The sequence below is a fragment of the Macaca thibetana genome, chromosome 16 (assembly GCF_024542745.1).
Source record: "Macaca thibetana thibetana isolate TM-01 chromosome 16, ASM2454274v1, whole genome shotgun sequence".
NCBI lineage: Eukaryota > Metazoa > Chordata > Mammalia > Primates > Cercopithecidae > Macaca > Macaca thibetana.
Genome location: NC_065593.1, coordinates 24,191,004 through 24,204,957, shown reverse-complemented (window position 1 = coordinate 24,204,957; position 13,954 = coordinate 24,191,004). Strand labels below are relative to the sequence as shown.

General features: G+C 40.7%; 2 protein-coding genes across 5 annotated transcripts in view; both read right to left on the bottom strand.

The window, feature by feature from the left end:
• TP53I13 (tumor protein p53 inducible protein 13) overlaps nt 1-13,954 on the bottom strand; it is a 343,577-nt gene that overhangs the window by 101,822 nt on the left and 227,801 nt on the right. The window lies entirely within an intron of this gene.
• Nucleotides 1-13,954, bottom strand: part of TAOK1 (TAO kinase 1) — a 164,494-nt gene that overhangs the window by 79,592 nt on the left and 70,948 nt on the right. For all 4 annotated transcript variants that reach the window (XM_050763307.1, XM_050763310.1, XM_050763308.1 and 1 more), the window contains one exon: nt 3,276-3,347. In XM_050763307.1, coding sequence (XP_050619264.1) covers nt 3,276-3,347 — 72 coding nt within the window. The remainder of the gene's footprint in view (nt 1-3,275; nt 3,348-13,954) is intronic.

Sequence of the window (13,954 nt, the reverse complement as noted above, 5' to 3'; positions counted from 1 at the left end):
TGCTCACAGTGGGCCAGGTGCGGTGGCTCACGCCTGTAATCCCAGCACTTTGAGAGGCCGAGGCGGGCGGATCACGAGGTCAGGAGATCAAGACCATCCTAGCTAACATGGTGAAATCCCGTCTCTACTAAAAATAAAAAAAATTAGCCGGGCATGGTGGTGGGTGCCTGTAGTCCCAGCTACTCGGGATGCTGAGGCAGGAGAATGGCATGAACCCGGGAGGCGGAGCTTGCAGTGAGCCAAGATTACGCCACTGCACTCCAGCCTGGGCGACAGAGCAAGACTCCATCTCAAAAAAAAAAAAAAAAAAGTTTCACAGTGTTTTGTGTAAAATGTGTAAGATACATTATAAAATGCTAAATCCAGAAAATCTGTTCCATGGTCTTTAAGTTTCAAATTTGAATACTCTGGAAGGCAAACTCAAAAAAAATGTATTCCTCAACATAAAAAGATTTTCATGAAGGATGCCAACATTAGATATTAAAAGATGATGTGGTAAATGAAAATTTTTGTTCTAGGTATGACTAATCAGACTCCGAAACAGACAGATACAGATACATGTGTATATATACACACACACACACACATATATATACATACATATACACAATGGAATATTTTTCAGACTTAAAAAGGAAGGAAATTCTGACATACACTACAACATGGATGAACTTTTGGGATATTAGGTTACGTGATACAAGCTAGTCACAAAGAGACAAATCCCAAATGATTCCACTTATATTAAGTACCTAGTCAAATTTATGGAGACAGAAAGTAGACTGGTGGTTGCAAGAGGCTGGGGAATTACCGTTTAATGAGTACAGAGTTTTAATGCTGCAAGATAAAAAGAATTCTAGAGATGCATGGCGATAATGGTTAGTTGCACAACAATGTGAATGTACTTAATTCCACTGAAATGTGGAATTGAAAATAGTTAAAATGGGCCGGGCGCGGTGGCTCAAGCCTGTAATCCCAGCACTTTGGGAGGCCGAGATGGGCGGATCACGAGGTCAGGAGATCGAGACCATCCTGGCTAACACGGTGAAACTCCGTCTCTACTAAAAAATACAAAAAATTAGCCAGGCGAGGTGGCGGGCGCCTGTAGTCCCAGCTACTCGGGAGGCTGAGGCAGGAGAATGGCGTAAACCCGGGAGGCGGAGCTTGCAGTGAGCTGAGATCCGGCCACTGCACTCCAGCCTGGGCGACAGAGCGAGACTCCGTCTCAAAAAAAAAAAAACGAAAATAGTTAAAATGGCAAATTTTATGTTGTATATTTTACCACAATTAAAAATAATTTAAAAATAATTTAAGATTAAAGAGAACTCTAGAGTTTTTCTTTTTTCATTTATAAATATTTCATTTTTTGATTGAGACGCGGGGTCTCACTATGTTCCCCAGGGTGGTCTCAAATCCTGGGCTCAAAATGATCCACCCACCTCGGCCTCCCAAAGTGCTGGGATTACAGGTGTGCGCCACAGTGCCAGGCAGAATTGTAGATTTTTAAAAGCAGATACATTTCATAAATTTATGAAATTAGGTAGAATATAATCTGAAGAGAACTAATTAGAGTATTAGTGAACTAAAGTACATTCAATGTAGCATTGTTTCATTTTTTAATTTTTCAAATTGTTATACATTGCTTGTTTCTCAGACTAGATATAGATTCATGTTGATTAAAGTTTGTTTAAAACAGGCATTAAACAATGTTTAAACAATTTTAAAGATCACAGGCCAGGTGTGGTGGCTCCCAGCATTTTGGGAGGCCAAGGCAGGTGGATCGCTTGAGGTCAGAAGTTCAAGACCAGCCTGGCCAATGTGATGAAACCCTACTTCTACTAAAGATACAAAAAATTTGCCAGGCATGGTGGCAGGTGCCTGTAATCCAGGCTCAGGCAGCAGAATTACTTGAACCTGGGAGGTGGAGGTTACAGTGAGCCAAGAAGGACCACTGCACTCCAGCCTGGGGGACACAGAGATGCTACGTCTCAAAAAATATATTTTAAAAAAAGGTCATATCCAATATAATTTATTGTCAAGTACATCTTATTCTACTTTAATTTTTAGAAACTGATAATCCTTCCAAGATAAACAGAGAATAATATTTAAAACAATAGTTTAAAAAATTAAGGCTGGGAGCAGGCAGATTGCCTGAGGTCAGGAGTTTGAGACCAGTCTGGCCAACATGGTGAAACCCTGTCTCTACTAAAATATAAAAAATTAGCCGGGCGTGGCAGCATGTGCCTGTAGTCCCAGCTACTCGGGAGGCTGAGGCAGAATTGCTAGAACCCGGGTGGCAGAGGGTGCAGTGAGCTGAGATCACACCACTGCACTCCAGCCTGGGCAGCGCAGCGAGACTCCATCTCTTTAAAAAAAAAACAAAAAAAAAAAACTGAAAGCAGGCTGAGCACAGTGGTTCACACCTGTAATCCCAGCATTTTGGGAGGCCAAGGCAGGCGGATCACCTGAAGTCAGGAGTTTGAGACCAGCCTGGCCAACATGGAGATACACTGTGTCTACTAAAAATACAAAAATTAGCCAGGTGTGGTGGCACACACCTGTAATCCCAGGAGAATTGCTCGAACCTGAGAGGCGGCGAAGGTTACAGTGAGCCAAGACTATGCCACTGCATTTCAGCTTAGGTGACAGAGCGAGACTCTATCTCAAAAAAAAAAAAAAAAAATTAAAAGCAGAAGGCACAAGTAGGGGGACTTTGGAGAGAGCAATAATGCTCTGTTTATGGCTCTCAGCACTATTAGAGTTAAATGGGTACATCAGTTTGGGAAAAAAAAATTCATTGAGATATACACTTAAGATTTGCATACTTCACCTATTAACACTTAAAAAATTCCCACCCTTCCTTCCCAATTAAAAATTATGTCTTCCTCTAACATATCAATAAGAATGTATATATTGGCCAGGCGCGGTGGCTCACGCCTGTAATCCCAACACTTTGGGAGGCCAAGGCGGGTGGATCATGAGGTCAGGAGATCAAGACCATTCTGGCTAACTCGGTGAAACCCTGACTACACTAATAATACAAAAAATTAGCCAGGCGTGGCGGCAGGCGCCTGTAGTCCCAGCTACTCGGGAGGCTGAGGCAAGAGAATGGCGTGAACCCGGAAGGTGGAGCTTGCAGTGAGCTGAGATTGCACCACTGCACTCCAGCCTGGGCTACAGAGTGAGACTCCATCTCAAAAAGAAATTAAAAAAAAGAATGTATGTATTTATTCTGAGATAAATATAAGAAAAAACAAGAATGTACACATTTAACCTACCTCAGTAGACTGCTTTCCACTATAAGACATTTTCTTGATGGCCACCACTTCATTGGTACGCACATCTCGTGCCTAAAGAAGAACAAAGAAAGAAACATTGTAAAAATTAACAGGTGAAATCTAGGCAACTATTTCTTTGTGAATATAAAAGCATTTGTAAACTACCATGTCAAAAAGGACATCAAAACCTCTTTTAAAGAAAATTTTTAAAATAACACTATACTGCAATACTTATAAAATTATTCTAGAGCTAGTACTTTAGAAAGAAAATAAAGCAAAGTAAAAAAATAAGAAAATAAGCCTTTGAGGCCGGGCGCAGTGGCTCAAGCCTGTAATCCCAGCACTTTGGGAGGCCGAGATGGGCGGATCACGAGGTCAGGAGATCGAGACCATCCTGGCTAACACGGTGAAACCCCGTCTCTACTAAAAAATACAAAAAACTAGCCGGGCGAGGTGGCGGGCGCCTGTAGTCCCAGCTACTTGGGAGGCTGAGGCAGGAGAATGGCATAAACCCGGGAGGCGGAGCTTGCAGTGAGCTGAGATCCGGCCACTGCACTCCAGCCTGGGCGACAGAGTGAGACTCCATCTCAAAAAAAAAAAAAAAAAAAAGCCTTTGAGTAATCTAATTGAGAAGAAAAATACAGAAATTTGAGTAGTACTATAAACAGACAATACAATGCAAGTGTATAAAAGTCTATGCTAATAAAGTTTGAAATCTCAATGAAACAGACAACTTTTTAGGAAAGAACAAATTACTAAAACAGACCTAACGACAATAACATGAGTAAAACAATGATGGCAGATTGGAAAGAACACCAATGAATGACCTTTAACATAGTCTTCAGTGAAAAACAGTTCTACCAAAGGAACTTTCCAAAATATATAAGAGAAAAATACAAAAGGTATCCCATTAATTTTACAAAGGCAGTTTAACCCTATAACTAAAACCTCACAAAGAGTACAAAATTAAAGTTAGGTACCAACAATTTCATTTGTAAATATAGATGGGAAAACTCTAAAATTAGCAAACCAAATTTTACAGGGCATTAAAAGATTTTTCCTTTGGATAAAATATACTATTACAGGCTGGGCGTGGTGGCTCACACCTGTAATCCCAGCACTTTGGGAGGGTGAAGTGGGTGGATCACCTCAGGTCAGGAGTTTGAGATCAGCCTGGTAAAAACCCATGATGGAAACCCATCTCTACTAAAAATATAAAAATCAGCCAGGTGTGGTGGCGCACACCTGTAATCCCAGCTACTCGGGAAGCTGAGACAAGAGAATTACTTGAAACTGGCAGGCGGAGACTGCAGTGAGCCGTGATTGTGCCACTGCACTGCAGCCTAGACAGCAACTCTGTCTCAAAAAAACAAAACAAAACAAATTACTATCACAGGAATGCAGAAAATTTTGAAACTAGAAAAACATTTCATAATTCACCACATCTTTTAAAAGTCAAGGGGAAAAACATACATAAACTCTCAATAAAAGCTGAAAATGTGAGATAGGCCTAATGCTAAATGTATTCAATTGTAGAGAAGGCCAAACTCTTAGAAAAACAAAATTAGCAAGGTAATTTTTCAACATATCATGTCTATTGAAAACAACTGCTAATCAGGATCAAGACCAGACTCCTTAAAGTGCTGCCATGATGAGTATTTAATACTGTTGTGGAAATTCTGAAGGAAAAAAAAAAAAAAGGCACAGAAACATGACAGTTAACTCTTAAAAAAGAGCCAAACTCTCACTATATGCAAAAAAATTATAATAAATATTAAGAAGGTACAAGGCAATAGCTGTGAAATATTTAAAATGAGTTTAGTAAAAGGGTTAGAAACCATCTCAAACCATCTGTGCAAGAACTCGTTTTCAATTCAGGCTCTAATGAATTCCCAAAGACAAAATGTTCTAAAAGTGGAATGTAGTGATGGCTATAAAACTTGTATCTATCTACCGGCCGGGCGCGGTGGCTCAAGCCTGTAATCCCAGCACTTTGGGAGGCCGAGACGGGCGGATCACAAGGTCAGGAGATCGAGACCATCCTGGCTAACACGGCGAAACCCCGTCTCTACTAAAAACACAAAAAATTAGCCGGGCGAGGTGGCGGCGCCTGTGGTCCCAGCTACTCGGGAGGCTGAGGCAGGAGAATGGCGGGAACCCGGGAGGCGGAGCTTGCAGTGAGCTGAGATCTGGCCACTGCACTCCAGCCTGGGCGACAGAGCGAGACTCCGTCTCAAAAAAAAAAAAAAAAAAAAAACTTGTATCTACCAAAAATAATTGAAATGTACACTTAAAACTGGTAGACTTATGGTATGTAAATTATACTTCAAAAAAATTTTTTTAAAAAAAGGATAGCACCTGTAAAATTATACCTCAATAAAGGTTGCTTTAAAAAATTAAATAAGGGCCAGGTGCAGTGACTCACGCCTGTAATCCCAGCACTCTGGGAGGCCGAGACGCGCGGATCACGAAGTCAGGAGTTGAGACCAGACTGACCAACATGGTGAAACCCCATCTCTACTAAAAATACAAAACTTAGCCGGGTGTGGTGGCGTGCATCTGTAATCCCACCAGGAGGCTGAGGCAGGAGAATCGCTTGAACACAGAAGGCAGAAGTTGCAGTGAGCCGAGATCATGCCATTGCACTCCAGTCACTGCAATCCAGCCTGGCGACAGAGAGAAAGTCCATCTCAAAAAAAAAAAATTTTTTTTTAAGTAAGACCGGGCGCGGTGACTCAAGCCTATAATCCCAGCACTATGGGAGGCCGAGGTGGGCTGATCACTTGAGGTCAGGAGTTTGAAACCAGCCTGGCCAACTTGGTGAAACCCCGTCTCTATTAAAAACACAAAAATTAGCTGGGCATGGTGGCACATGTCTGTCGTCTCAGCTACTCGGGAGGTTGAGGCACAAGAATCGCTTGAACCCAGAAGGCGGAGGTTGCAGTGAGCTGAGATTGCGCTACTGCACTCCAGCCTGAGCAACAGAGGGAGACTCCGTCTCAAAAAAAAAAAAAAAAAAAAAAGACAGAGCTTATTATCTGTATTCTGCTACGTGAGTACAGTGAAGAACTAAGGACATTTTAATTTCAACTGCCGGTGGATTGGTTAATGGAAACCTGTACCACTCACTGTAAAGAATGAAGTAGATCTATCCACATAAGTCTCGTCAGGTATAAATTTCTTTTTCCAAAATGTTCTCTACTCACCTATCTGTGAGCCCCTGATTGTGATTAATAGGACTAAAAGGTCATATAACAGCTTTATTGAGAAATAATTCATATACCATACAATTTACCCATTTTAATGTACACGATTCAATGGTCTTTAGTACATTCACAGATACGTGCAACCATTAGAACGGTCAATTGCAGAACTTTTTTTTTTTTTTTTTGAGATGGAGTCTCGCTCAGTTGCCCAGGCTGGAGTGCAGAGGTGTGATCTCAGCTCACTGCAAGCTCCGCCTCCCGGGTTCACACCATTCTCCTGTCTCAGCCCCTCAAGCAGCTGGGACTACAGGCGCCCGCCACCATGCCTGGCTAATTTTTTGTGTTTTTTTTTAGTAGAGACGGGGTTTCACCGTGTTAGCCAGGATGGTCTCGATCTCCTGATCTTGTGATCCGCCCGCCTCGGCCTCCCAAAGTGCTGGGATTATAGGCGTCAGCCACTGTGCCTGGCCTGCAGAACACTTTTTATCTCCTCGTAAAGAAATCCTAAAACAGTTAAAGACAAATTTTACATTATATATATATTTTACAACAAAAATCTTTTTCTCCATTTAAAAGAAAAAAAAGAAAAACCCATAAACTCTTTATTATTATTATTATTATTATTATTATTAATTTTGGGATAAGGTCCTGCTCTGTCACCCAGGCTGGAGTGCAGTGGTGCGATCATAGCTCACTACAACCTCAACCTTGTGGGTTCAAGCAATCCTCTTACCTCAGCCTCCTGAGTAGCTGGGACTACAGGTATGTGCCACTGCACCTGGCTAATTTTGATAGTTTTTGGTAGAGATAAGGTTTTACCATGTTGCCCAGACTGGTCTTGAACTCCTGGGCTCAAGCGATCCTCCCGCCTTGGCCTCCCAAAGTGCTAGGATTACAGGTGTGAACAACCATGCCCAGCCTCCATAAACTCTTTTTTTTTTTTTTGAGACAGTCTTGCTCTGTCACCCAGGCTGGAGTGCAGTAGCACTATCTCAGGTCACTGCAACCTCCCCATCTCGGGTTCAAGCAATTCTCCTGTCTCAGCCTCCTGATGAGCTGGGACTACAAGTGCATGCCACCATGCCAGGCTAATTTTTTTTTTTTTTTTTTAAGTAGAGACAGGTTTTCACTGTGTTAGCCAGGATGGTCTCGATCTCCTGACCGCGTGATCTGCCAGCCTCAGCCTCCCAAAGTGCTGGGATTACAGGCATGAGCCACTGCATCCGGCCCATAAATTCTTTAGCTATCAGTCTCCTGTCTCCTTACCTACCTCCCAGACCTAAGCAATAATTTACTTTCTGTCCCTAGAGATTTGGCCATTCTAGACATTTCATATAAATGTAATCATATATGTGGTCTTTTGTAATTGACTTCTTTCATTTAGCATAATGTCAAAATTCATGACTAATGAGGTTGAGGATCTTTTCATGTGCTTCTTGGCCATCTGTATATTTTCTTTGGAGAAATCTTGACTCAAGGTCCTTTGCCTATTTTTAAAATTGAGTGTCTTTTTATTATTGACTTGTAAGAGTTCTTCATATATTCAAGACCCAAGTCCTTTGTCAGATATATCATTTGCAAATATTTTCTCCTGTTATCTTTTCACTGTTTTGAAGCAGGAAAGTTTTTAATCCTGATGAAGTCCAATTTATCCTGTTGTTGTCCATACTTTTAGTGTCCCATCTAAGAAGGCTTTGCCAAAACAAATGTTATACAGATTTATCCCTACATTTTCTTCTAAGAGTATTATAGTTTTAACTGTTAAATTTATGTCTCTCATCTATTTTAAATTTTTTTTTTTTTTTTTTAGATGGAGGCTTGCTCTGATACCCAGGCTGGAGTGCGGTGGCATGATCTCGGCTCACTGCAACCTCTGCCTCCCAGGTTCAAGTGATTCTCTTGCCTCAGCCCCCCAAGTAGCTGGGATTACAAGCACATGCCTCCATGCCCGGCTAATTTTTTTTATTTTTAGTAAAGACAGGGTTTCCCCATGTTGGCCAGACTGGTCTCGAACTCCTAATCTTGGGTGATCTGCCTGCCTTGGCCTCCCAAAGTGCTGGGATTACAGGCATGAGCCATCATGCCTGGCCTGGGTTAATTTTTATATATAGTATGAGGTAGCAATCCACTTTCATTCTTTTGCATTTAGAAAGCAAAAAATTATCTAAAACAAAAATTATGGCATTGTATTATATGTTTATAATATATGCAGATACAATACATATGACAAGAATAGCATAAAGAATATGGAAAGGGGTAAATACTTTCTACATTTTACTTGACATGATAGAATATTAACAAATGAACTTGTAAAAAAGATGGGATGTTCTTCTAGTAGAGAGTAAGGTAACAGTAGGAAAGCTTGCAAAAGTGTTTGTTTATGGCAGGGCGCGGTGGCTCAAGCCTATAATCCCAGCACTTTGGGAGGCCGAGGCGGGCAGATCACGAGGTCAGGAGATCGAGACCATCCTGGCTAACACCGTGAAACCCCGTCTCTACTAAAAAAAATACAAAAAATTAGCGGGGCGTGGTGGCGGGCGCCTGTAGTCCCAGCTACTCGGGAGGCTGAGGCAGGAGAATGGCGTGAACCCGGGGGGCGGAGCTTGCAGTGAGCCGAGATCGCGCCACTGCACTCCAGCCTGGGCGACAGAGCAGTTTCCGTCTCCAAAAAAAAAAAAAAAAAAAAAAAAAAAAAGTGTTTGTTTACATAATAAAACACTGTGTAGAACAGAACCAAATGAACTGTAAGTAACTAAAGAACACAATACTACACATCATCTATTCTCACCTCCACAGAGAAAAAGAGCAAAAACAAAATAAGTTGTAGTCCTAAAGACAAATTAGATACTGTTGAGAAAAAAACGGGAACAGAAATAGTCAGAGAGAGTGGGAAAAAGAAAATACATACAATAAATAATTTTGTTTCAAACTAGGAAATTGTCTGTGAAGATTCATTTGGGATCTATTTTAATAAATTCATAAGAATGATCTGAAATCACTATATCAATTAATTATATATAAATGGTCTTATGAGACTAATGTGAACACCACCGAACAATTTACTGTAATCACTGAAAATACAAAACTTGCAAACCTGCTAAGAGAAAACAGATTAGTAAAATCTTACACTAGGAAACAACAGGTAAATATTACATCCCATTTCAATAAAGGAACAAAAACCTACTTTGTTAGAAAGTAAATAAATGATTTCGCTGGGACCATACATTGTCTACCATATTTGTTAGCAAGCTACCTGGTTCCCAAGCCAGTGTTCTCTTTGGCTTTTATATTTCTTATTGTGTGACCCATCTACTGACATCACATTGGTTCTATTTAAGGTATTGGAAACTAAAAGATTATGTTTATCTTCCTGGTAATCTAGAGACAGTGATCCTTTCGGACATCTGACTCTCTGGTTTAGTTTCAAATACTCACTATGATACCAGCCCTTAATTAGCTTGCCTGATGAAACAGCCATGCTGGCTGACTCAATTTGAGTATTTTTTAATTTGAGGTTATCCCTAACTGCCAATTAATTAAAATTTAGAAGTGTGTTAAAGAGCTATTTTCAGCCACCTAAAAAAATTTGACCACAGGGTCCTTCCTTTAGATAGTCTATAAACAAACACTGCACATTTCATCCTGTCATGGAGTGCGGATGAGAGGAAATGTAACAACAGAAAAGTGTGTGCATGGGTTTCTCTGATACCACAAAATATGAAGATTAGTGACCCAGAAATAGAATTATAGCAAAAAGATTCAATTCTGGACTACATTCAAACGTTCCTCATCTACATGCTCATGTTTCCCACACATCAAGAAGCATAACAGAAAACACCTGCTTTGAGTTCATTAACCTTGACTCTGTGCTTTCATTCAGTTGTTTCTGGGATGGTCCTAACCTGAACTGGAGAGTTTTCTGGCCTCCTAAATCAGCATTTAAAAAAAAAAAAAAAAATCCCTCTCTACATTTCATTACACAAATCTGTCAAACATAGGACAAAGTTGGCACAGCACAGTGAACCCTTGTTATGCCTTCTTCTAGATCAGAAGTGAGCAAAGTTTTTCTCCAAAGGGCAAGTAGTAGAAATCTCAGGCTTTGTGGGCCACATACAATCTATGTTGCACATTCTTCTTTTTTTAATGTTAAAACTGTTCTTAGTTTAGGAGCTGAACAAAAACACATCACAGGTTGGATTTGGTGTCAGGGCTGTAATTTGTTCACCCTGTCTATAGAAAAATTATTGGTTAACATTTTGCCACATTTCCTTTGAAATTTTCTATCTAAACATACATATTGTTACCATTATCATTATTTTATAATTAAAGAGCCATTAGAAAGTAGATATTCTGATTCTTACTCCTAAAACACTTCATGTATCTCCTAAGAACAAGAACATTCTCATGAATAACCAAAGTACAGTTACCATATTTAGACAATTCAGCACTCATATAATACCATTATCCAGATGCATACATAATACGCATCAAATTTCACCAACGTCTGTGTAATGCTCTTTACAGGAATTTTTTTTCTAATCCAGGATGACACATTATGCCTAATTTCTGAGTCTCTCCTAAACCAGCTCCAGATATCTGACTTAGAACAATTTGTTTTTGTTGTCCTGTTAGAATCTTATTTCTGAGACTATGAGACCTTCAACTACAGCTCTCTGAAATAATCCAGCTTGGGTAGAAGAATCTTAGCAATTATCACATAAGGAAGTGCAAACAACAGAGAATCACTTCCTCTCACTCTCTTTAATAATTCTACTCTAGGCCGGGCGCGGTGGCTCAAGCCTGTAATCCCAGCACTTTGGGAGGCCAAGACGGGCGGATCACGAGGTCAAGAGATCGAGACCATCCTGGCTAACACGGTGAAACCCCGTCTCTATTAAAAAAAAAATACAAAAAACTAGCCGGGCGCGGTGGCGGGCGCCTGTAGTCCCAGCTACTCGGGAGGCTGAGGCAGGAGAATGGCGTAAACCCGGGAGGCGGAGCTTGCAGTGAGCTGAGATCCGGCCACTGCACTCCAGCCTGGGCAACAGAGCGAGACTCCATCTCAAAAAAAAAAGAAAAAGAAAAAATAATAATAATAATTCTACTCTAGGAGTGAGACACTACCACATGCACCCCTTATCTTATCAGAATATAAATGCTCTTCATTCTACCGATTTAAACTTTAACTCTCAACTGTTTACTCACCTCTCCACTCTCACTGCTATTAACTAAGCTCTCCGCATTTCTTTCCTAAATTATTACAAAAGCATCCTAATCAGTCTCTCTGCTTCGATCTGATACATGCCAACCTTTCCTCTACATTAATACAAGAGTAAATTTTATTTCACAAATGGAAATAAAATATTTCTGTTGTACTTCAGTGGCTCCCTGAAGACTTCAGAATAAAGCCCATATTTCTTAGAGTAATGTAGTAGGTATTTCAAGAGCCCTTGATTATCTTTCTTTTTTCCCATTGCATCTTTAGTTCCCACTATATACTTGATCCTAGACATACCAACTTCAGTCATACTCGTCAAAAAAAGACTACTGACAGGCCAGGCACAGTGGCTCACGCCTGTAATCCCAGCAATTTGGGAGGCCGAGGTGGGTGGATCATGAGGTCAGGAGTTCAAGACCAGCCTGGCCAACATGGTGAAACCCCGTCTCTACTAAAAATACAAAAATTAGCTAGGTGTGTTAGCACATGCCTGTAATCCTAGCTACTCAGGAGCCTGAGCCAGAAGAATTGTTTGAACCTGGGAGGCGGAGGTTACAGTGAACTGAGATTGTACCACTGCATTCTAGCCTGGGTGACAAGAGAAAGACTCCATCTCAGAAAAAAAAAAGACTACTGACAAAGTTCTAGAATTGGGATAATGCAATTTTATAGTTTTATTTTGAAAAAGTTAAATCATTGATATTTTGCCAAGATGGGACTTAGTCTCTTTTAATGAAAGGAAAAGGGTAAGAAACATTATTTTCCCCACTTTGTAGATCATATAGGCAGGCCTAAAGAGGTCTGACAAAAACCCGCCGAAATTCAAAACTTTCCAATATAACAACGAAAGACCAACTGCTCCAAAACACCACATCTTTACAGAAGGATATATGAAAAGCCCAGGTAAGTACAAATAATATGACTAGTGAGGATGTGGAGAAAAGGGAACCCTCATACACTGTCGGGAATGTAAATTAGCACAACCACTACGAAAACGAGTTTGGATGGAGGTTCTTCAAAACACTAGAAATAGAGCTACCAAATATCATCCAGCAATCCAACTATTAGGTATATGCCCAACATAAAGGAAATCAGTATTATCAAAGAGATATCTGCACTCTCATGTTTATTGCAGTGCTATTCATGACAGGCAAGGCTGGAAACAATTTAAGTGTCCATCAACAGACAAATGGTTAAAGAAAATGCGGTACATACATACAAAGTACTATTCAGCCATAAAAAAAGAATGAGGCCGGGTGTGGTGGCTCCTGCCTGTAACTGGGAGGCAGGTGGATCACTTGAGGTCAGGAGTTCGAGACCAGCCCGGCCAACATGATGAAATCCCATCTCTACTCAAAACAAAAAAAATAGCCGGGCATAGGGGCAGGCACCTGTAATCTCAGCTACTTGGCTGAGGTAGGAGAATCACTTGAATCCAGCAGGCAGTGTTTGCAGTGAGCTGACAAAGCAGGCAATATATATAAAACAATTATATAAAATTACCAAAGAGCAACAAATGCAGCCATAACTTTAGAGACTACAATCCTTGAAAAACCAACAGTATGCAAAATGAACTCCAAATTTACTCCAGCTTCATCTCTGAATTTGTGAAAGGAAACAGTCCAAGAAGAAAGCCAGGCTGAGGAGACAGAAGCCAGAGTTAGAAGCTAACAAAAGCACAATCTCAGAAGAGGAAGCTGAAAAGCAGAAGCTCAAGAATCTACAAATTCTCCTTAAATAAATGGCCAACATGGTGAAACCCCATCTCTACTAAAAATACAAAAATTAGGCTGGGCACAGTGGCTCACACCTGTAATCTCAGCACTTTGGGAGGCCAAGGCAGGTGGATCTCTTGAGGTCAGGAGTTCAAGACCAGCCTGGCCAACATGGTGAAACCCTATCTCTACTAAAAATACAAAAAAGTAAAAAATAAAAATAAAATAAAATTACCTGGGCGTGGTGGCACATGCCTATAATCCCAGCTACTTGGTAGGCTGAGGCAGGAGAATTGCTTGAACCCAGGAGGCGGAGGCTGCAGTAGGGCAAGATCGCAATACTGCATTCCAGCCTGGGCAACAGAGTGAGACTCTGTCTCACAAAAAAATAAAATAAAATAAAATAAAATAAAACAAGCAAGCAAAAAATAAAAATACAAAAAACTAATCAGCTGTGGTGGCGCCATGTCTGTAATCCCAGCTACTGGGGAGGCTGAGAGAGGAGTAATGCTTGAACCCAGAGGCAGAGGTTGCAGTGTG